The sequence below is a fragment of the Misgurnus anguillicaudatus genome, chromosome 3, assembly GCF_027580225.2.
Source record: "Misgurnus anguillicaudatus chromosome 3, ASM2758022v2, whole genome shotgun sequence".
NCBI classification, from domain to species: domain Eukaryota; kingdom Metazoa; phylum Chordata; class Actinopteri; order Cypriniformes; family Cobitidae; genus Misgurnus; species Misgurnus anguillicaudatus.
In genome coordinates this window covers 12,070,964-12,095,659 of record NC_073339.2, presented here as the reverse complement: position 1 = coordinate 12,095,659, position 24,696 = coordinate 12,070,964, and the positions used below count along the sequence as shown (strand labels likewise).

At 42.7% G+C, this 24,696-nt stretch overlaps 1 protein-coding gene and 1 long non-coding RNA gene across 3 annotated transcripts; both read left to right on the top strand.

Annotated features, from left to right (window-relative positions):
• The first annotated feature begins 897 nt into the window (after positions 1 to 897).
• LOC129417579 (uncharacterized) lies at positions 898 to 4,966 on the top strand. Of its 2 annotated transcripts, none has more exons than XR_012365640.1 (6): positions 898 to 994; positions 2,288 to 2,375; positions 2,450 to 2,557; positions 2,647 to 2,741; positions 4,086 to 4,231; positions 4,352 to 4,966. It is a non-coding gene; the product is annotated as an uncharacterized lncRNA (long non-coding RNA). The 2 variants fall into 2 exon arrangements; XR_012365639.1 differs by having other exon boundaries at positions 900 to 994; positions 4,090 to 4,231.
• Positions 4,967 to 6,146: 1,180 nt separating this feature from the next.
• LOC141353291 (GTPase IMAP family member 9-like) lies at positions 6,147 to 24,114 on the top strand. The gene is made up of 3 exons (XM_073859763.1): positions 6,147 to 6,273; positions 6,364 to 6,393; positions 23,037 to 24,114. Exons 1-3 carry the CDS (start codon positions 6,261 to 6,263, stop codon positions 23,861 to 23,863), a joined length of 870 nt encoding a protein of 289 aa, XP_073715864.1. The 5' UTR covers positions 6,147 to 6,260; the 3' UTR covers positions 23,864 to 24,114.
• The last annotated feature ends 582 nt before the right edge of the window (positions 24,115 to 24,696 follow it).

The following is a 24,696-nucleotide window of genomic DNA, read 5'->3' as shown; positions in this document are numbered from 1 at the left end:
GCACTGGTTACCCATTAGGTTTAGGGTGGACTTCAAGATTTTGATGCTTACTTACAAGGCATTGAATGGTTTGGCGCCTCACTTGACAGAGTGATCTTCGTTCCTCAGAAACTGGTCTTTTAACTGTTCCCTCAACTCGTTTAAAACGAATGGGAGACAGGGCTTTTTCCTCATTAGCTCCTAAACTCTGGAATTCTCTGCCGATTGAAATTAGGCAAGCAAATTCTTTTGGTATTTTTAAATCTCAGCTTAAAACTCATTTTTTATGTTAGCTTTTAATTGATTGATTGCTTTTATCTTTGTTTTACATTGTATAATGTCTTTTTACTCTTAATCTTTATTATGTGTTGTATCTCTGTTGTTTTAATTGTTTTTGTACAGCGCTTTGAGATGTGCACTTTAAAGGCGCTATAGAAAATAAAGTTTATTATTATTATTATTATTATTATTATTGCAGTACCGTGTTAAGTAGTATTAGCCTACCTTTTGGTTTTGGACAAATATCTTATCATTTAATGTAAAACTTTGTGAGTGTCTATCTGAGGTGCAGCAGATTGACAGCTGAGTGGTCAACAGTGCGTTGTGCTTCTATTTAGCCTATAAAATAACTAATGGCATGATAACTTGATGATATGACTACAGTGAGTACAAAAGAATGTCCAAAAACTCCAATAATATGTTATAATATGTTAAATAAAAAGTTTAATGTCTTTCTCGGCACCCTGCGCTGTGCCCGTGTATACACGTGCACAGCAAAACCACCAGTGTTGATTTTACAGAGTTCGCTACTCTAGAGTGGTCAGGTGTTAGTTGTAGTGTTCGTTTATAATTTATCATCACTCACAGTGTCAGAAACTTCCACAAGGGGGTGTTGCTTTCCAGTGTTCCAATAACTCCCCGTTTGCGGGGAGTTAAGATTCACGCCACGCCCCTTCTTTCTGAAGCGGGAAAGTCAGTTACTCAGCATCGACCGACCTGGACTCACGTTACTGAGGTAAGCCAAATAAGTTAAATATGATGGTGATAAATGTATAATAAACTGCAAATAATCCGTGTAGGTTTGTTAAATCGTGAATATTTTGGTGGGTGACCACAAGGAAATCTTTAAAATTGAACTGAACTGAATTTCAATTTGTAATTGGCTGACGTTGTTTAATCGGTTTAACGTTACCTCATGACGGTGCAGTTTTGTTTAAATAATGCAATGAGTTCAATTTTTGAGTGATTTTGGACAAATATGTAATGTTAACCAATTATTATTATTAAGAGACTAACGTTATTAAATGTGCTTTCTTAATTTTGTTTTGAGGTAACTTACACTACAATTTGTCTAACATTACATAATTAACGTTAATAAAATCTATAATTCTGTATGTGCTCGACGTATTTGCAAAACAACGCAAAAATAGCTAATTTTGTATTTGCGGGTACATTTAACCAGTTAAGTTAGTGCAGTTCTCTTACGTTCAGGGTCGTGGTTTCAGATTATGGTGTGAGTCAAGCAATGTGGGCAAAGAAACATGATGCAATGCAGGTGTTTGTGATATTCAACCTTTATCACTAACTCCTTAATTGTACATTTGTCACAATATCTTCATTTTAGACTGTTAATAAATTAGACTTTGGGGGTTATTTTCGCTGTTTAAATGTAATTAAATTGTGAATGTCAGTTATTTCTGCTTGTTACACGCGGTGTGGTAAATGGCTGCGTCATTCACTTCGTGAGAGAAAATGATTTGCTCGTTTTTTCGCCTAATGTAACTTGTCTTAAAATGTAGCATTTTAAATGTGTGCTGCTTCTTTCAGAGTTCACACACGAGTATGTCTGCACTTTGAAGGGAGTAGGGCATAGGGACGGTGACTAACGATTGGAATTCGCCCTAATAGTGTCGGATAGCTGGAATTAGATTTGATTGGTTGAACCGCGTTCAAAGCTGTTCACGCGCGTCTGATCTACGTATGACGACGCATGACCACGCGCGATTTGAATGCACAACTTTACAGAAGGTAGAAAATTAAGAAATCGCACGTAAGCGCGTTAAGGTCTTTAAAGGTGCATTTATGGGAATACATTAAAAGAACACTCATCATCAATGTACTAAAACCTGTCCTGAATAGTTTTTGTTAACCAAGTCACTCACCTAAGCCACAGTTTTTTTATTGCATATATTTTTGTTAAATTACTTTATAATAAGATGCGATAACTTTATGAAAAACATTTTCATATTTAATGTTATAGTACATTTTGTTTGATAATACAAAGTTTTTTATTCAATCACTATTTCAGGTTTGGAACATGCTGCTGAAGTTGGTTATCAGGGCTCCAGGAAATGTATCAAACTGCAGGATTGATTTATTTTTGCTCATTAGTGAAGGTGATTTTTTTCACTGTTCATTTATTTGTTGCTTCCTTACATATATATAAAATGCAATTTGTGTTTTGTCATAGGTGGTAAGCTAAACTGACTGTGGACTAATGTATGCATTGTTGATGACACTGAAATCGAGGAAGACATTCTACAAGATGTGCTGCTTACAGTTAGAGGACAAAATGAAGGTACAGTGTGATGATTATCTTTGTTTTATAAAACTAATTTAGGTTTATTTTTCAGTTTTTGTGTGTTTGTCATGAATTTTTGTCACCAGATGCAACAAGCAGCTTCTGCCACTGTCATTTACCATCTGAACTTGACCAAAGTCGTTCCAAGAAATCTAAGACAACAGATGACTCCATGACCGAGGTAAAAGAATACACATAGTATTTTCACTATGCATAATTAAATGTGTGTGAAGAAGTAACAAGCAAACATTTGTTGTGTTTTGGAAGATGGTCATTTGTGCCATTAAGCAGAATAGTGGAAGTCCTAGTCAACATTTTTGTTGCACATATTGGTAAATGCACTTCATTATTTTAATTTAATTTGTCAAAATACATGCTTTCATAAATGATGACTTTCAAAATCTTTATTCATTTGTCAAATTGAAATGTGTCTGTCATCTTATGTATTAGAGGTCGACCGATATGGCTTTTTCTCTGGCCGATGTTTAGAAATCAGGGCAGCCGATGGCCGATATGTTTGGCTGATTTTCTACATGTACATAATAATCAAAATGTTCTCATCATTAGCAGATATTTTAAATGTAAAAATGTCACTATTTAAGTCAAAGTATTTAAAAAAATTATGACTGGTCTTTCTGAAGAGTTTTACAACCTCCTCTGCACCGTGCATTTATCAGACACAGATATTACCTGACACTCTGCTGTCATCTTTGATCAGTTTTTTTCCATGGCTTTTATTGCTTTGTAGGATAAAATCTTTATATGGTAGACCTGATAAATTATTTATTCATCATAAATTTAACATAGTAAATGTCTATGTTTTTTAGTTGAGACTGTTATTTAGGGCAAATCTTTCTAAACACATTTTCATTATCATTTCTGAGGCGCTATAAGTGACTGATTGTGCTGACAGTGATGTCTTGTCCCGCCATCGTTTACTAAAGTTGTTTGTGAACAAGGCACGGCTGCACACACACGGGAGCTATCTGCTTGCAGCAAGATGCAGCGTCACGAGTTCTACAACAACGCTTAGGTGCCCGCAGATGCGCCTGTCTATTATTCGGCCTAATTTTAAAAATATGCCAAAAATCGGTCAACCTCTATTATGTATTGTACATAGAGCTGGGTATTGGCAAGGGCCTACCGATACGATACGTATCACGATACAATGCGTTGCATGTTGTGATACATTGCAATACTTTTTCTTTTTTTATCAAAAATGTAAAAAAAAATAGAACTGAACACCTGCAGCTCTTTTAAATTTTCTGCCATTTTCTCACTCCCTCTAACTTCTGAGACATTGGCCGTATATGGCAGACAACTGGACAGTGACAACTACAGCAGCGGCAGAGGAGGTCGTTTGACGCACACAGAAGAATTTGATTGGTTTTAAAATATCAATAGTAGCGATCGAAATATCGATACACTTTCGATACAGCCAACTATCACGATAGTTAGCTGTATCGATATTTTTGCACAGCCCTAATTGTACAGTATTGTGACATGTCTGTTTATGTTGTTTAAGGAAGACTCCTACAAGGAACCAGTGAGAGCATAGACTGTGATAGTGACATGGCAACACTGCCTTTACTGCTCCATCTCCTTCCACCATCACCTCAACGGAATCAGTGCATCAGATTTGCAGTGAGCAGGCTTGTGGTGTATCATAAGGTAAGTAGGAGAGCCTGCTTTCTAAATCTGTCTCTGTGGCTCTGTACTTCTAATGATTTTCTCAATGTTATGCAGATGTATAGGTCTAATATAATAACTGTTGTTCTTTATCTTTTATAGTCTTGTACCAGCCTTGAAGAACATCTTCAGCAACGAGTAGGATGACAACCGTACCTTACTGCGGTTAGCAGGATCTGCGGCCAGATTTGAGAACTTTGACGTGGCTTTTGATAAGAATCTCACCCCATCAGTCGGAAGGCTCCCTTTTATTAGCATTTGACTTTGTTTTTAATGTAATGTATGATGATGGACTCCTTTACTTTAACTAATTTAATCAAACAACAGTTTACATGTTGGGAAAACTAGAGATTGAGAGCTGAGAGCAAACTTTTTTTAACTAGCTGTAACTAGTATCTCATTTATGGTTTCAGCATGCATTTTATCCTTGCCCAAATTTCTAATTAATATGTGCTGAAGAAAATTGTGATTACTTTTGTGATGTATTGTTTTACAGAATGTTTAGTGAAAGATTTGCTGTGATTTGCCCTAGATGTGTGTCAGACATGGATTTTAAAACACTTTTCCAGTTTTGTTTAAACTCCTTGGCAAAATTGAAAGGACTGTATACATAACCACTCTCTGAAAATTTTGAAAAAGTTCACAAGTGAAACTTTATTTTTTTATAAATATTTAATAATGTCAAATAAATTTGTTAAATAAATTTGTGGTCAATAACTTTGCTTAATTTAATTCTTGTTGTCATTAATAATCAAAGATGTATGATGAAGTACTATTTTCAGTGTTCAAGTAACTCTCTATCAGTGTTTTAATATTGACTCTACTTAAGTGTAATTAACTCTAATGGGTGTTTTAAAGGCAGTGTTTGGAGTTAATTCTTTAACACTATCAGAGTAAAATGATCAACACCAAGGTGGAGTAAAATCTTTAACACTAGTTGGAGTGTTATTTTAACTCTGGGCAGTGAGAATTATATAAACACTGGTATAGTGTTGAAATCAACTCTCATAGAGTTAAATTAACACTGGTGGTTTTGCTGTGTGGGTGAACAGCATATGCGTGATGAGCTTGCACCTTAAATTACCCTAAATTATGGTCATACAGGTCAAAGTAACATACGAAAATGTAAATGGTGTACTTTTATTTGTGTACTCTCACAATAAGAGGAAGACGTTGTATTTCTTTAAAAAAAAAACATTTTAAAAAGCTTTCTGCTGCATTCGTTTTGGAGCACGTCACAAAAAGAACAGAAACTCACTAGGCTACTTTTTGATTTGTTTTGTCAATCTGCTAATCATTTAAGTGCAACATATTTTGTGCAGGCTTATTTTATTCTTTTTTCTCCAAAACAGATGTATACATGTAGTGGAAAATGGTTTATTTAGTTTTGTTTTACTGGTACATTAAAGGTCAAAGAGAGCTAAGAGGAAGAAAGAAAGATTACAAACAGAGTTGAAAATTTGCTCAATGTATTTTTGCAATAAACCACACTTTACCACATAAGAAAAGACTTTGCAATTACCAAACGTTTAGATGTGAGTAAAACTATTTTATAGATTATTTTAATGATTTTACAGAATCACAAAACAACATTACTTTACTGCTCAGTCACAAGCAGAATCAAATTAATCTCATTTTGTAAACATATTTATATGATGGTATCCACATGTTAAAATGTTTAATGTCAAAGGTGCGGATTGATGTTAATGACTGAACTGTATGGGAACTGTTTGTAAAGCTTCATTGTACATTATGTTTAATATTGAAAATATTCAGTGTGTTGTTTATAAGATATAAGAACCTCTTTCTTCTAAAAAAAAAAAAAAATGCTTGTGTTACCTATGGTCACATGGTTCTTCTCACACATGTTTAAGCAAATCTTGGTTTCACTTGAAGCAGAAGCTTGAGGAAGTCTTAATAAAGAGACCTTGTGTGATTAAAGATAAGTGACTAAATTGGAGTAGTCAACTCATCATCACCGCTAAATCATCACAGTAATAAAAGAAAGAAAATGTATTCTAGACGTAAGTACATTTATAATCTACAGTATACCGTATGATGTATAAAATACAAACAAATACATTTAGTTCAAATAAATATTTGTCTTCTTACAGTCCAATCGATTCCAAATGAAGATCCAACTGGTCAGACCTATTTGTTATTTCACATGTGCACTACAAATAAAATATTACATCACTATTACATATTTTGAGCAGTGTTTGCAGTTACATTTTTCTATTGAGAAAAAATATTATTGTGGAATTAACTTAAATAAATTCACAATACTGACACTAAAAGGTTTTAAAAGGCAATTGGTATCCAGTTTGTTAATAGCTCGGTAACAGGAAATAGTGTCTTGTTTGTGTGAATGTTAATGTACGTCACCGCAGTGTTGCATTATGGGACGTGGGCGCCATGTTTAGAGGCACCGCCGACCGCTATGCCATTTAATTGTGGGCATGTTATAAGCTAAAACTAGGTAAAATTGAAGAACGGAAGAAATCGAGAAGTTGAAAGAAAAAGAGAAGGGACCCTATCGGGAGAAACTAATCGCTACTGCCAAAAAACTTTATTTGGACAAACAAACAACATAGATCCATATGATTTAGCAGCCCAAGACTGGATTACGGACCTCCGCTTACATATCTGGTCAATTACCTTGTTTTTGCAGGACTTTATTTACACTTTGCAGGAGTTTATAAGAGCTATAAATCCCTTCAAGCTTATAGTAAGGTGACACTTCTTCTTTTGGAGTCTTATGGTTGGCAAACCAGCTATTTACTGACAATGTGTTAATACCTACGTATCTTAATGATTCTATAAAATAATTTCTCCGTTGTATTCTGTGCGATGAATCAACACATGTTCAAAAGATGGCACTTCGTTTTTGGCCAAGTTATTAAAACAAACAAAATGCTAAATATTTAGCTAACATTGTTATTTAAAGAGTCACAAGCAGTGGGTTTGAGCAGTTGCATTTAATAAAAAATATGTGTTACAATCGTCAAAATTGTCTAAATATTTATTTTTATAACTCATGTGTTGCAGAGGTCCCCAACCACCGGGTCGCGACCCAGTACTGGGTCGTGGACAAGTTGCCACCGGGTCGCAAGAACGTCCCGAAAAAAATTTGTATAATAGCCACGTAATAGCTTAATCGGGTATTTTGTCCTTTAAGAGCCGACTACAAATAACATCGATCATTTCCACTTTTGAACAGGAGCCGTGCTCTCTCTCTTTTTCTCCGCCTCTCTCTCTCTCTCTACCAGTGCATCAGCGATCACATTGCTGTCATTAGAGTTTGAGCATACAGTACTTCTAAAACACAATCGATCAAAGAATTGCGGAGGTATGACTTTATGAATCATTTGCAAATGTACGTCGCAATGATGTACATATGTCACCGGGTGACTTCGATGGGGCGGAACCGAAAGTGGCGGAAAAAGGTTCCGCCTGAAGATGTTTTCCGCCCGTGCCCGATTTTTAACCGCACATTTTACTTCCTGGTCTCCCTGGCAACACAGATCACGGGCAGACGAGCCACAGGTGTTATAGATTAAGCTGGCAACTCGTGATTGGAGGAGAGAAGAGAGACAAGACCCATAAAAGATCTAAGGAAAGCACAAACGGGGAGAGTTGTGTTGGGCACGAGCTCCATTTGCTGCCTAGGGCAGAGAAATCACACGCTCCGTCCTTGGAGGAGCCGGAGGGCGCTGTTGATCCACGGAGTGCTTATAGCAAGAGGAAAGAGTGCGGCAGTCAAGAGAGGCGAAAAGGACGGAGCTGTGATATTTAAAGGAGCACTGCACCGGAGGGTGCTTTGTGAACGTTGGTGCTTAGTGTTTCGCAGTGGATGTTGGAGTAAGAGAAAACCCTGTGGGTAGAGGAAACATCGGTATACGTGACACATTTAGAGAAACCAAGGAAGAAGGAAACGAAACAGTTTGGCAAAACGTTAACCAAGAGGACCGCTGTGAGTATTAGCTTCTGGATGTAAACGAAGTGTAACCACTAACCTGTGCATTTATCGAACACCTCCAGGAAGAGGAGGGCGGCCCTACCCCTGATCTAGCGCGGTAGGTGAGCTGCAGGAATAGTTGGACTCAGCAGCCACAGCAGCAGAGCTAAACATCCCGGCCGTATTGTCATCGCCCCCATCCGACCTCAGCGAAGTGGAGGACGTCGGGCGTCTCTTGTGTACACCTGTAGTGTGGTGGGTGAGTCCATGTAATTTGAAAACCTTTCACGTTGAAGTGGTGCTGTGTATTTGCTGTGGGTTGCTGTGCAAGTGCTGTGTGTCTTGTCAGACGTACCCCGCATCATCCCTTTTACCGAGGAAGAGACGGAGAGGCTGACAGTCGTGAGTAACATCATCTATTATACGCTGTGTGCGGTTTGAGTATGAAGTGACGGTGTGGGCCTCTGGAAGCCGCCCCGTCTGTGTGTCGACTGTTTTCGGAGTGTGGCGGTGAAGACTTGAAAGCTGGCAGTGTGTGTGTGAGTAAAACTACGGGCCTGTGTATTGCTACCTTACCTGTGTGTTCTCCCTTGTGGCAGAGTGAGAGGCGAAGGAGTTCCGCCGCCCCGTGGTCTCTACAAAAGGGCGCCCCTGTCCGGTATTCGATTGCCCTACGGGCATTGAGGATAGGGCAGCGCTCGGCCCGGTGAGACGGTGTGACAGTTCGCCCCCTGCTGACCAGCGAACTCGCCGAGAGGGTTGGTCCCCGGCGCCTTCTGGGGGAATCATCGCCCGTTTGCCCTTCTGTGCAGGCCAGCCGTCGTAAGCCCGCCCCGTGCGTGTCGATCAGAACGCCGTACAGCGAGCTGAGGAAAAGCTGTACTTACCCAGAGTTGTAAACAGCCGAGAGGTGAGAAGCATCCAAGTTGAACTAACCGTGTTGTTGTGTCCAAGCTGCCTGTGGAGAAAGAGAGAACGAGAGTGAACGTCAGGAGAACGAACTGCGGACAGTCATACATACCCAGAGCTGTAAACAGCAGAGAGGTGAGAAGCATCCAAGTGGAACTAACCGTGTTGTTGTGTCCAAGCTGCCTGTGGAGGAAGAGAGAACAGGAGTGAACGTCAGGAGAGTGAACTGTGGAAAACCACACTTACCGAGAGCTGTAAGCAGCAGGCAGGTGAGGACGACCCAAGTCCAGATTAAACGTGTCTTTGTGTTCCCAGTCGCTGCCTGTGGAAAGAGGAAGAAAGGAGAGTGAGCAGTGAAGCATCCGACTAGCGTGATACAGGTACAACGGGCGAAGAGAGAGTTAAACCCCTAAATCACACTATTTTGTCTTTGCCTCCAGGAAAGAAGAGGGGGGCGCCACGGATAGCGGAGTTTGGCAGGAGCTGTGTCTCCCGTCTTCCCCCCCCCCCTATATCTTTGGTCACCAGCCCCTGGAACCCCCGTTGCCCTCTTCCCTTTCTTGCCACCTTCCTGTGCTGTGGTCTGCCTGGAAGGCAGAGAGGACGCTTAGTTTTAATTTACCCCTTCCCCATTCCCCAAGTTATTTTAAATATTTAAATAAAGTTTGTTTTAAATACTTACCTGCTCTCGTGTTGTCTGGTCATTGGGTTGGCTTTGGGGACCTCCTCGAGGTGGAAGTTGAGAAGGGGCGTGGCTTTAGCCATTTACAGCCAGCCCCTAGCCGTGACACATATGCGGAGACGTTCAAGTGTGTGACAGCGCAAATGACTGAAAAGTAATTATTTTATTCTTCTTTAAAACAACTTCAGAATTATCCATCGATCGTAGCACCATGATCAAAATAAACTAATAATATTTTAACAGCTACACTTTAAACGTATGTTTGAAAGGAACCTAAACTTGTCAATCATCATTAATCATGGTAAACGTGAGTCTCCGTGCCTCTGCGCCCAGCCGCAATTCTTCTGGCATCTCTCCTCCTTCACTGCATTTTTCTTCTCTTCTGTTACTTGGAATTGGGTCTCGAGCCCGACCAAGATTCGAGCTGCCTTCGAGAACAGCAAGCCAAGTTCGTTTAGGTTCCATTAATTATTAAGACTAAATGGGCAGGCAAACTAGTAAAAACAATGAAAGTAAAAAACAATCCGCCAAAATATGGTTTTACACGTCTATAGAAAATATACTATAGCCTAAATAAAGCAATTATTAATTTTCCTAATGCATGGTTGTTATCTTTACTTCCGTTTAAAATGTACATTTCGAAAAGTAGGATTTTCAGCACGTTTGAACAGCAACTCAATGACCCCAACCCCCCCCCCAACACACACAATTTCACACCCCATCCCCCGCCACCCCCCGGTCCGCGAATTTTTTTTAAAGCTGAAACCGGTCCGTGGTGAAAAAAAGGTTGGGGACCCCTGCTCTAGATGGACAGTTGGCAGACAGCGAATAAGACCTGGGCTGAGGCTGCCGCTAGTCAGAGCCTACATGGATGACCTCACAACTCTCACCACGACCAAGGTTTGCACTGTTCGGCTACTAAGTGAGCTCCAGGAAAATATTGAGCAGGCTTGCATAAAGATCAAGCCGAGCAAGTCTAAAAGTATCTCCATCATCAAGGAGAAGCTGTCAGACCTCTGCTTCCACATTGGTGAGGAACCCATCCCAACTGTCTCAGAGAAGCCAGTGAAGGGCCTAGGTCATTGGTATGATGCTTCCCTTAAAGACAGAGAGCAAAAAAAAAAGCTTAGGAAAGAGGTAGCCAGTGGCCTGGAGAACATCGACAGACAGTGGTGGAGTGGCAATCGGGAGAGTCACCACTTTTTCTGGTGGGTCGTGTTTTTGATAATAGCACTATTTATATAAAAACTATTTATATAAAAACTATTTATCATATATTTAATATGCTGCAGCGCCCAAAATGTATCTGGCTGAACCGCTCTCTCTATCAAGCCCGTCTCCCCTGGAGTTCTAGTCAAGCATGCCACTTATCAGCCAATCCAAAAAAAATAAAGAGGCTAAACAATAGCCAATCAGAAAATAGCACTGTTGTATCTGGATAAGATTTCATGCAACAACCAATAAAAAACCGGTCGCCGTGATTTCACCAAGTAAGATGTTTTAATCAAACATACCCCAACCTACCCTTAACTCAAACCCTAACCATTTTTAAACCCTCAGATTAGTGTGAAATAATAGTGTGAGGAGTATTTCTTTAAAGCCCCTAATCCAATCCTAAACCTAAACGGCTAAACCTAACATATACACTAATCCTAATTCTGCAATCTGATTGGTTAATGAAAATGTTTATCCAGGACCAACAATGGTGTTGATCCAGGATCACATCCTACATGGTGAAATCACGTTCACCTAAAAAACCATATCCTAGTTCACTCACATGGAATGGATCTCTGAGCAGGCTCGGACTGATAATCTGTACAACCGGGCAAATGCCCGGTGGGCGGTCGACATGAGGGCCGATGGCCCCCGAGATTAATTTTTTTTTTAATGCCAAAATGTTAAAGTTATTTATTTTCGGCACGTCATGAATAAATGCAGTTGCATTTAGCTTGGGGGGTGGGTGACAGGTAAATATTTTCGGCCTCTTCATGACACAGGTTCAGTGTGTGTTACGATCGCGCCCCCCTGCTCCACCCCTCAAGTGGATTTGTCCAAGCAGCCGCGAGGTTCATGGGGAAATATACAGTGATGATAGCGCATCATTTAGCCTTGCACTTAAGAATAATCATTATGGACAACAGAGGCTCCAAAAAGAAGAAAGGGGGAGCGGAGAAGATCCGCGAGAAAAAGTCGGCCAGGTATATTAACAACCACCCAAGTATATCTAGCATAACTTTTTTTTGATTTTCCGTGACAATGACATTTGCGTGCGAGCATGTGTCTCTTCCAACGAGTTCGGTATGTGTTTGCATGCTCTCTGTTTCTTGTTTTGAAAGTCACAATGCACTTTCTTTTTCGTATTTTTATAAATATTATTAATGAACCATCTTTGCTTTCTGAACAAACATTTTAGATATAAGAGATGGAGATGGTAGCAAATAAGCAAAGTTAATATCAAGCCCATTGCACTAAACGAGCAGTTATAGCTCAGATGGGCAAACAGTCATTATAAGCTGACTCAAGATATAAAAACGCAAAGCTGTAAAGTTAAGTCACCCGTCACAGTGACAGCAAGTAAAATTTTGAATCTGACATAATGAGTGGATTAAGCTCTTTTAATCTGCAAGGGAGGAATAGAAAGAGAGGAACTTTTACTGCTTCTGCTCTATCTAATAGAAAGTGAAGAAAGCTACATAAACTTTATAACACAGGTCACTTTTATAATCTATAGACCTGCACTTTCTATCATTAATATACTTTACATATTATTGTATTCAATATAAAAGGGGTTATCTACACAAGTATTGCTTTATATATCAGTGCAAAAATTGTAAAGTGTTTTTGTGGTGCTTTGACAAAACAGTGTCAGCTGTGTTCATGGCAAAGAGAGTTTGCGGTGGTTGAATTTTAACTATAGCCTACTGTGAAATTCATATAAATGTTCAATAAATCAAAGCATTGTGTTAGTGGGGCGATTTTAGTGGGGGGAAGGGGGTGTCGTCGGTCCAGTTGTGGGCCGTTCCACAAGAAAATTGCCAGGGCCGAATTTTGTTCCCAGTCCGACCCTGTCTCTGAGGGCATCACTTTGAGCACAGAGTAACTCTGATCTCCTGTTTTAATGTTACAACAAATCCACAACTTGTTTGACACAAACAATGACAACTTGACTGCTGTTAGAGAATGTTTCCCAGAAAATTAGCATCAGTTTTTCATGAGTGCCTGTAACTTAGCAAACAGTTTTACAGCCTGTTCACTGACAACACCTGCTTAGAACATATAGTCTAGGCCTCCTGTACTGTTCTCACTGGGGTGTAACAACTCCAACTTAACAGTGAGCTAAACTCTCTCTATTCATGAACATGAAGAAATCCGAAATTCTTTGTATGCAGATTTATTTTCTTCACATTGTACTGAATCGTCTAGGGTTACGAATGTAACCATTGTTCCCAGAGAAGGGAACGAGACGCTGCGTCGCCAAAGCTACGCTATGGGAACGCCCTCTGCGTGATTGCGTCTGAAGCACGTATGTCAAATCAGTCCAATGGTCAAGTGACACGTCATAGGCGGGTGACGTGGGAACCAGGAAGCTATAAAAAGAGCACCCGGCAAGCCAACTTCAGCTAGATTGTGCCGAAGCAAGGCGAGACAGGGATGCAGGGAGTATGGCAGGGAGACGCAGCGTCTCGTTCCCTTCTCGGGGAACAATGGTTACATTCGTAACCCGAGACGTTCCCCTTCGAGGGAACTCGAGCTGCGTCGCCGAAGCTACGCTATGGGAACGATGTACCAAAACACCATACTACCAAATGCCTGTCTGTGTGTAAAAACGCGCACAGCGTAAGACATGAGCACCTGGGCTCCAGGAGTAGCACCAACATCTAACTCGTAAAACCGAATGAATGTGAGCGGAGAGGACCAGCCTGCCGCATCACAGACATCCTGCATTGAAGCCCCTAGCCACAAGGCCTTGGAGGCTGCCATACCCCGAGTAGAATGAGCCCTGACGGCGACAGATGAAGGCCGTCCAGTGGTCTCATAAGCCAGAGAGATAGCCTCAACTATCCACTTACTGAGTGTCTATTTGGTCGCCGGCAGGCCTTTCTTGGGCGAGCCAAAGCACACAAACAGTTGCTCAGACCTCCTCCACAAAAAAGATCTGTGAACGTAGGCATCCAGTGCTCGCACTGGACACACCAAGTTAAGCTTTTCCTGATTCCTATCCCTAAATGGGGGAGGACAGAGGGCCTGAAGTACGACAGGTCGTGGCACATTAGTCGGTACCTTAGGCACATAGCTGGGCCTTGGGTACAAGAAAGCCTTAACCATCCCCGGGGCAAATTCAAGGCACGTAGGGGAAACGGACAGGGCCTGAAGGTCACCCACTCTCCTCAGAGAAGTGACTGCCAACAGAAGTACTGTCTTAAGTGCCACAAACTTGACTGGAACGGTCTCAATGGGCTCAAACGGAGCCATGGACAGACCTTCCAGCACAACGGCCAGGTCCCAAGCTGGGACCCTGGGTCGGACTACAGGTCTCAGCCTCCGAGTGCCACGAAGGAAGCGAACCACCAGCGGGTCTCTCCCAAGGGATTGCCCGACCAAAGGAACATGGTAAGCTGAGATGGCCGCCACATACACCTTCAGTGTAGAAGGAGATAACCCTGCGGTGAACTTTTCCTGCAGAAACTCCAAGACTGTACCAATTGGGCAGTTCACAGGGTCATGCAGGTGTTTGCTGCACCAGGAAGTAAAAACTCTCCATTTAAAGGCATAAAGCTTCCTCGTGGAGGGAGCTCTGGAGTGAAGAATGGTCTCAGCAGCCTCAGCTGAGAGACCAGATTCTATCAGTCTGGCCCCCTCAGAGGCCAGACCCACAGTTTCCATAACTCTGGGCGGGGGTGAAGAATCGAGCCACCCGCCAGAGAGAGGAGATCCCTCCTGACGGGTATTTCCCAAGGTGAGCCGTCGAGGAGGGACACCAGGTCAGAGAACCATATTCGGTTCGGCCAGAGTGGGGCAACCAACAACAAGCGGACGTTGTTGCGACGAACCCTTTCCAGAACTCCCGGGAGCAAAGCGATCGGGGGAAAAGCGTACAGCCGTAGCCTCGGCCATGGCTGAACCATGGCATCCAGTCCCAGCGGTGCTGGATGTGTGAGAGAAAACCATAGCGGACAGTGTGTCGTCTCTCTGGACGCAAACAGATCCACTTCCGCCTGGTAAAATCTCGTCCAGATGGACTCCACCACATGAGGGTGGAGCCTCCACTCCCCAGGCCTCAGCCCCTGTCTCGACAGGACGTCTGCTCCCTGATTCAGACACCCGGGAATGTACACTGCTCTGAGGGACAGTAACTTCCCCTGTGTCCACAGAAGGATATGCCGTGCCAATTTGTACAAAGGGCGTGAACGCAAACCCCCCTGGTGGTTGATGTACGCGACTACCGACGTGTTGTCTGTCCGGACAAACACGTGATGGCCCCGCAGGTGAGGGATGAAACATCTCAGGGCGTAGAACACTGTCATCATCTCTAGGCAATTTATGTGCCAGCTGAGCTGTCTGGCCCCCCATAATCCATGAGCCAGATGGCTCCCCGTAGTTGCTCCCCAGCCTGTGAGGGAAGCATCCGTTGTCAGCGTAACTTGACGGTACTGAGCCCCCAACATCAGTCCTTGGGAGAGAAACCATGGTCTCTTCCAAAGATCTAAGGCACGAAGACATCTGCGTGTGACCTTGATCAGACGGAACGGGTTGCCCCTCGGGGAAAACCCTTTGGTTTTGAGCCACCACTGTAGCGGTCTCATGTGAAGCAGCCCGAGGGGTATCACATTGGACGCTGCTGCCATGAGCCCCAACAACCTCTGAAATTGTTTTACAGTGTGTGACTGGCCTAACTCCACTCTGCCTACAGCCAAAGGAATGGATTCCACACGAGCAGGGGACAGATGTGCCTGCATTGTTGTTGAATCCCATATAACGCCAAGAAAAGCTGTCCTCTGTACTGGAGAGAGCATGCTTTTCTTTGCATTTAGCCTTAACCCCAGTTCTCTCATGTGGGTCAGCACAGCATCTCGATGCTGCGCTGCCATACTCTCTGATTGGGCTAAAATTAGCCAATCGTCTATGTAGTTTAAGACACGGATGCCCCGGAGTCGTAATGGAGCCAGCGCTGCATCCATGCACAGAGATAGACCGAAAGGGAGAACCCGATATTGGTAAGCCACGCCCCCGAAGGCGAACCTCAGGAATCTCCTGTGTTGCGGGAGGATAGATATGTGAAAATACGCGTCTTTTAGATCTATCATCACAAACCAGTCCTCGGATCTGATTTGTGTGACGATCTGCTTTATAGTTAACATCTTGAACTTTAGTTTTGCAACAGACCGGTTCAGATGACGTAGATATAAAATCGGACGTAACCCCCCGTCTTTCTTTGAAACTATGAAATAGCGGCTGTAAAACCCTGACTCCCTGTTGTGAGGAGGAACACATTCTAAGGCTTCCTTGCACAAGAGAGTTTCTACTTCTTGTTCCATTGTTAGAGTCTGCCCAGCACCCACTATGGTAGATAACACGCCGTTGAATTGGGGTGGCTGGTTGCAAAACTGAATTTTCTATTATTTGCAGAACCCACTGAGACACGTTTGGCAGGAGTTTCCACGCTGCCAAATTTTCTATAAGGGGGACCAGCCTCTCGAGACTGGCTTTTTGTGTACTGCTTAAACTTTTCCCGGTGCCCTGAACCAAACTGGCAGGGTTCAACCTGGGTGATATTAATGCCTCCCTCCTCGGAGAGAGGTGTTGCGTGCCCCGCGCACGAGGCACACAAGAATATGAAGCCGCTGTACCCCGAAACACACACTGCGGCGGGGTTAACACACTGGCATCCCGAGGGCATTGAGGAGAGACGGGCACCGTGTTGTGAGGTGACTGCCGGCTCTCCCCGATTGGGGGCTGCCCTCGGAAATATGACACTACGTCCCTCAGGACTTCTTTTTAGCCGACGCCTTCCTCGCCATAATAACAGCCCTAAGGTCTGTTTTCTGCTTGGATGATGTCTGAGTGCGACCGCCCGAACCCCAGTTTTTTTGAGGGGGACCACGAGTGGCAACACTATGCTTTTGCGATGCTCTATATGATGTCGATGGCTGCTCCCGCCCAGTAGCCCTATAATCAATAGCACGGCGGGGGAGATAGCGTTCGAACGCCGCCGACTGCTTACGAGCCTCCGCAAATCTCTCGACGACAGTATTAACGGCATCGCCGAAGAGACCGGAGGGTGCAACGGGCGCGTCTAAGAGAAAAGCCCTATCTGAGGTTTTAAGCTCGGACAGATTAAGCCATAAATGGCGTTCCGTGGCTACGAGAGCTCCCATCGATCTACCCACGGCTTTCGCAGTTTCTTTAATCGCCCTGAGTTACACATCAGTGACTCGACGAAGCTCTTTAAATACATCAGACATACCCCCCGCCTCGGTATCTAAATCTTTAAGCAGTTCTGCTTGGTACACCTGTAAGACAGCTAGGGTATGCAGTGAAGCCCCAGCCTGCCCTGCAGACTTATAAGCTTTACCCTCTAAAGATGAGGTTAACCTAACCGGTTTCGTGGGAAGCGAAGGCGATTTTAATGATGACGCCGCAGCGGGGGAGAGATAGCTCGCATGCGTCTGCTCCACCCGGGGCATTGTTAAATATCCGTGCTCACCCATCCCCACAATGTTGGAATACATGATGGCGTGAGGGGTATGAACACGGGCTGAATACGGAGCTTTCCATGATCTCGACAGCTCGCTGTGGAGATCAGGAAAGAAAGGCATGTTGCGCCGCGAAGGTTGAGGTTTCTGTTTTAAAAACCGATCATCTAACAAACTCTGAGGACGCGCGCTCTGTGTCTCCGCCGGCCAGTCTAATTTTAAGCGAGCCACGGCATTAGTGACAACCTCCATCAAATCATCGAACGCGGGGGACGAATGAGAAGGCTCCTCAGCGTCCACCACGTCCACAGACATAATATAGACTTCCTCGGACGACGATAAATGCAAATCTGGGCTCCCGCCCTGGGCGGAAGAAACCGCAGCACGTGCTTCCGAATCCAGAGACGGGGCACTAGATCCCGCGGGTGAAGGCTGAGAAAGGGGAAGACCCGTCTCAAGCTCGTCCGCGAGATCTAGTTGTGATCCCCACGTTCGCAGCTTCCGCTCTGCCTTGGCAGCAGCGGGGCCAGAACCGTGGGAAACACGCGGCTCACCACCCTCCTCGAAGAGTGCGAGCTGCGAGCGCAACGTACGGAGCGGCATCCTTTCACAATGTGCACAACCACCCCTCTCAAGAGATGATCGTGCGTGTTGTGCCCCGAGGCACATAACACAGAGACGATGCGAGTCCTCGCTCGTAATGAAACGAGGACACGGGGAAGCACACTCCTTAAAACTTTGTTTGGACTTAGACATGATAATAACACACACTCGCTTGCTGAGGCACAAAGAGCTGAAGTTGGCTTGCCGGGTGCTCTTTTTATAGCTTCCTGGTTCCCACGTCACCCGCCTATGACGTGTCACTTGACCATTGGACTGATTTGACATACGTGCTTCAGACGCAATCACGCAGAGGGCGTTCCCATAGCGTAGCTTCGGCGACGCAGCTCGAGTTCCCTCGAAGGGGAACCATATATATGAGGTGAGTGATGAGAAATGAGAGAGTGAAACTAGAAAACAAACAGCAAAATACTATGATTAGCTAAGCCACTTAGCTTTCATGAAGATTACTTTTACAGCACAAAATCAAATGCTTAAAAGTTAACTTTGTCAGAACAAAGATGATATATATACAAGCGATGCTTCTGCCGAGGAATCAACAGGCAGGATGATTTTTGTCTGATGAAATGACTGTCTTGCCCTGTCCCAATATTCACACTAAGCCCTAAGGTCTTCCTCGAAGTGGTAGAGATGACAGAGATGCACGCGGAGAGTGGTGAAGTTTGCCCGGGCTTTCGGAGCGTTCGACTCACATGGCGGATCGATTGCTGGTTTGACTCCCGCTCAGAGCGTTTTCCAGCTGTTAGTATTTCACAATAAATGTACTATAAAGTAAAATGTTAGCTAATACTTATGTGTTTTGTGACACAATAACTGAAGTAAGCCTCTATTATTTCAGGAGTATGACATTTCTTATTAAACTTATCTTTGTGAAGTAAACATTTTAAATGTTTTCCCTCTGAGTTTTGCCGGCGTCCGACCATAGCAACCGTTTCGCTCCCTCATTGGTTAGCTGTTGGAAATGTCAGGACACTACAAGGATTCTGGGAAATAGCCCATAGCAAAGTGCGGTCTGATGCACACTTGCGAAAAGGGTGCATTAAGTGCACTTATGATCACCCCTGGAGAGCACCATTAGATAATCGGGACACCCTACGGTCTTGCACCCGTTAGCGAGAGCGCGCATATGAGGGGCACAAGGGCAGAAGTGCGTATATTGGGACAGGGCCTCTGAACATTTTTCCAATGCATTTCTAAAATGGATTCCTAGTACTTCCTGTTTTTACTCAGTCAACAAACGTCAAAATAAGAGTCTGCATGGAACTGAAAGTATATCAAATTAAAAGCATAAAAATTAAATGCCTGAAGGACAGAACACCTTATATTTTCATTACCACCCGATGACTAACATTTTGTCACATTAAACATCTCTCTCTCCAAAAAGGCTTAATAATGTTATAAGCAACTGCTTTGCAACCAAATTAAGCTGTTATTTACTGTTATTAAATGTTAACTGTTGTTGACTTAAAAACTGTTGTTGAAAAAAATACTAATTATTACCCTTTGTTTTTTATGTTGTTGTGTAGTCATTTTATTGTAATTTTAGATTTCAGCATTTGCTTATTTACAGGGAACCATTTTTTTTAACAACGAAGAGCTGGTGGTCTCCTAAAATTCCCTGTAGATTTTTTGGTCCCACTCCGCCCCTGTCGACAGAACCCTGCTTCCAGGCAAGCTGAAGTATGGACTACTTCCATGTCTGCTGTGGCCACTAACCCTCTATGAAGTCCCGCTCTCAAAGGTGTAAAAGCTGGAGAGACACCATTGTGGAGCAAGACCTCTCCATCTCAGAGATGCAGGTGGTCCAGGAGGTACATCGGGAGGAGGAAGGAAGAAGATGCCCCCAAGCTGTGGCACAGGCAAAGCAAGTGCAGTGGATGGCATGGGAAGGAGTGGAGAAGAGGAAGATCTCCTGGAAAGAGCTGTGGGAGATGGAGGCATTCAGGCCAAGCTTTACCATCAGGGTTGCCTACGATGTCCTACCTGTAGAGGTGTTAGTGAGACCAGTGGTCTGTGTGGGTCCTAACACCCCCGTATAGTGAAGGGGACACTATACTGTAAGCACCGTCCTTCAGATGTGACATTAAACCGAGGTCCTGACTTTCTGTGGTTGTTAAAAATCCCAGGATGTCCTTCGAAAAAAAGAGTAGGGGTGTGCCCCGAAATCCTGGCCAAACTTGCCCATTGGCCTACTAATCATCCCTCATACTAATTGTCTATATCCCTCTGTCTCCTCACCACTAATAAGCTGGTGTGTGGTGGGCGTTCTGGCGCAATATGGCTGCCATCGCATCATCCAGGTGGATGCTGCACATTGGTGGTGGTTGAGGAGATTCCCCCATTCATATGTAAAGCGCTTTGAGCACTGAGAAAAGGGCTATATAAATGTAACGAATTATTATAATTACCTTCTCCCGCAAACCTAAGCCAATGGTAAGCTGAGGACCCCACGTGTCCTCTATGCTCAGTGCTGAAGTGTCTTGCTGCAGTGTTGGAAAGTCGACAGACAAGTGTGAATGCCCTTCATCCCCCATCATCCCAGTGGCAACCAACACCATTTGTTTAGGAGGGTAAGGGTCCAGCCAACCTCATCATCATAAGATCAGACTCTGGTCAGCTGTGCAGAGTTTGGGACTGGAAGCTGTTGGCAGACTTGAACAAGAAACTCTGCTTCCCACCTGAAATTGCAGCCACCATCCTGCGACCAGAACTTTTTTTGTGGTCAGCCTCGCTCAAGCTCGTCTACCTCACTGAGCTCACCGTGCCCTGGGAGGGTGCAGTGGAGGAGGCCTATAAACGGAAAAGGCTGTGTTATGGTGAACTTGCAACCGATGCGCAACCACAAGGCTGGAATGTGAAGGTACACCCAGTGGAAGTAGGTTGCAGAGGGTTCGTAGCCACCTCAACATCCAGGCTACTCAGGGAGATGAGTGTGAGGGAAGGCCCACCAGCAGGCAGTCAAAGACCTCTCCACGGCTGCAGAAAAGGAAAGCCACTGGCTGTGGGTGAAGAGAAAAGACTCCTCCTGGGTCTTCAAGTGAGTTGGTGGCACCTATGGAATGAACCTGGGACGCTGGGATTCACTGCTGAACACTCTGGAGGTGTCGTGGGCCTATCAGCAAAACACACAGGAAGGAGGGCGCCCACTTGACAACCCAAAGGGTGCCATCCCTTAATTGACCTTCCCACGGAGTCTCAACAATGCCTCAGGTAAGTATTAAGGGATATCAACAATTGACCGGTGTTGCTGGGTAATTGCGGCAGATAGTTTGCCACTGAACCTGCATTAACAACGACAGTGGGGCATCTGGCCTTAGTCAAACAGGTTGGCGCACATGGTTGGGTTGCGGTGACATTTTGACGTTTTTTTTGTGGTTTTGTGTATTGCGGTTAATTGTATGCCATAGAGAACCGTTTGCCACTGAACCTGCATTACGACGACAGTGGGGCTTCTGGTCTTAGTCAAACGGGTTGGCATGTATGGTTGGGTTGTGGTGAGATTGTGGCGTTAGAGATTGAGGTTAGGTCATTTCAAGGGTTTATGCCCTGAGTTACGCAAAAGGAGCAACCTCAGTAGATGGAAGGGCTAAGGAGTAGTGTGGCAGAGGGTCACTCAATTGACCATCCCAGACAGTCTCATTGGTGCCTAAAGTATGCATTAAGGGATATCAACATCAAGTCCTATATAACAGATCTGTCGTATGGTTTTAAAATTTTAAATGTATTTGTTGCCCTTAAAATAAATTTTTATGTTTATGTTAATATATGAAGGTTAATACCAAATATACTTTCAAATTAAAAAATATATTTAATTAAGCTTTACTTTCTACGAAATGTATTTAGCATATATTTAAACATATTTTTGGCCAGAGAAATGCATGGGGCTACATGGGGGGTTTTAAAATGATTAAGTATTAACTGTGTGAATGACAGTTTAAATAATAAATCTGCTCAGTTTATAACTTTGTAAATACGCATGCAAGTTGGAAGTCTTGGGTGAGTTTTGCATTATGTACCCAACAACATGCATTATAACATGAATTGATTGTCAACATTGTTGAGATTTATATTCTGATTCTTGATGTCTTTGTGTTTAAATTTGTTCAGTCATTTGAAACTCAAGTACATTTAGTTAATCCTCTAAGAATATGTTAACATGAATTTTGGATGGAAAAGTGATGCTGATTCAATGCAAACCGTTATTTATAGTTGGTTTTAGGCTGTGTGGTTGTAGTTGTTGTGTTTTATTTTCTGAGAAAGCAAACATCAAAGGATCATCACATTATAACATTCAGAGCCTTTACTGTTGATTTTTGATAAAAAAAAAATTCAGCATCAATTTCGAGTGCAAAAGTGTTGTTGATTCAATGCCATTACCATTAAGGCATCAACTTTTTTATGCTTAATTCAATGGTTGCTTGCAATCTGGATATTGTCAGGGTCCCGAATGTTATTAAGTGTATTTTGTCTTGTTTCTGGTGCCGGGATCCTGACACCCCCGTATCCGTGTTCTGTGTCTGTGTGGAGAGTCATGTGGTCTGTGTTTATGTTTTGTGTACCGCATGCTCTCCTGTCTTAAGTCTTGACACTGCCCCCTCGTTTCCTTGTTAATTATGAATGATTAGTTTGCTCACCTCTTTGTTATTGTCCCCTAATTAGTTTCCCAAATTAAATGACATTGTGTCTCTTGTCTATGCGGAATCATTGTATGTGTTTGTGTGACACTGTCAGGAGTCTTGTATTTCATTTAATTCTTGTCTTGTTTACCCCCTCGAGGGAGTTTTTGTTTATTAATAAAAGTCTTTTGAGTTGAGAGCTGTCTGCACTTGGGTTCATCCACCCCCATTCTTGACAGATATACAAAGACCTATAGAGTAAAATTACTTAACCTAACCACCTATCTAAAATCTGATTGATTTACAGATTCTGATCTGAGGATTATTCTGGTGGGTAAGACAGGGACAGGCAAGAGTGCAACAGGAAACACAATCCTGGGAGAAGAAGTGTTTAATTCAGAGCTCTCACCCAATGAAGTTACAACAGAGTGCAGCAGACATTCTGTGGTACACGAAGGAAGAAAAATGTCTGTCATTGACATGCCAGGATTTTGTGGCATTTCAGAAACTGCTGATCAAGGCATGAAGAGACACTTAGAGAAATGTGTTGAATTGAGTATTCCTGGTCCTCATGTGTTTCTATTGGTGATCAGTCTGAGTGAGAGATTCACAGCAGAGGATGTGACTACAGTGAAACTGATCCAGAAAAACTTTGGTGAAGATGCTGTAAAATACATAATTGTTCTTTTTACTCATGCAGAACAGCTGGAAAATAAAAGTTTGCAAAGTTATGTAGGAAAAAGCACACATCTAAAAACACTTACTGACAGATGTGGAGGCAGATATCATGCATTTAACAATAAAAACATAGCTGATCGGTCTCAGGTAGAGGATCTTCTGAAGATGATTGATAAAATGATAGAGGAGAATGGAGGAGGACATTACTCAAATGAAACATTTAAAGAAGCACAGAGAAAGGTTAAAAGAGGAGAGACGCTTAATCAGGCAGTAGATGTCGCATTAGGAGTTGGATCAGTAGTGGGAACAGGTGCAGCTGTAGCAGGAGGGATTGTTCTGGGTGTTACTGAGGCTGTGGCTGTTGGTGGAATTTTAGTAGCAGGGGGAGCCGCTGCTGGATTGGGGTTTGGTGTCAATCTCGCCGTAAAAAAGATCAAAGAGAATAAAAGAGAATAAACAATTAAGCTAAAAAAATTCTTTATAACATATTAATGCTTAGATCTAGCACCCAGATTTCAGCTGGTAGTATTAAGCATGCTTGTTTTTGTTGTTTGATTTGTTTCAGTATATCTCATCTAGTCTAGTGGAGTATTAAAAGCACAGAGGCTTTGGGTTTGACTTTCTCAGAAAATACAGGTTAATAAAATGTACTTTTACTGATGCTTTGACTAATGGGTCAGCAAATCTTTTAAATCAATAAATGCTATTTTATGGAATATTTTACAGCTTAATAATAATTCTGCTTTATTGATCAATGTAACTTCATTGTAAACATATAAAATAAATTGATCAACTGTATATTCACAGATGTAGTGTGTAAAAAACATTAAAAACTGATAAATTAAAGCTTGATTGTCAGAAAATGGACTATTTTACTTTTCATTTTTTATTGTGATCCACACACATATGCCAGATCAGACATACTTTGATACTGCACCAACATTATTCACTGTCCCCTTAATAATCAATAGATATTCAAATGTTGTAGTGTTTTACTCCAATGATATATTGAAAATGGTATGAGTATGCTATATTGTGTTTGTTATTTCAAAACAGCTAACATGCACAAGACCTGCAAATTTATTGTAAGGGTTACATACCTACAAATATTTTATCAATTATTTGCTAAGCAAATGTTTAGTTTCTGTTAAATGATTAACTGATTTAGGGGCGGGTCACATTTTGCATATTTTGTACGTGCAAAGACAGCATTTTAAATGTCGACATGCGGAAATCATGTTCAAATATACGTTGGCACCGCAGCCAGTTGAGAATAGGGTTGCGTTTTC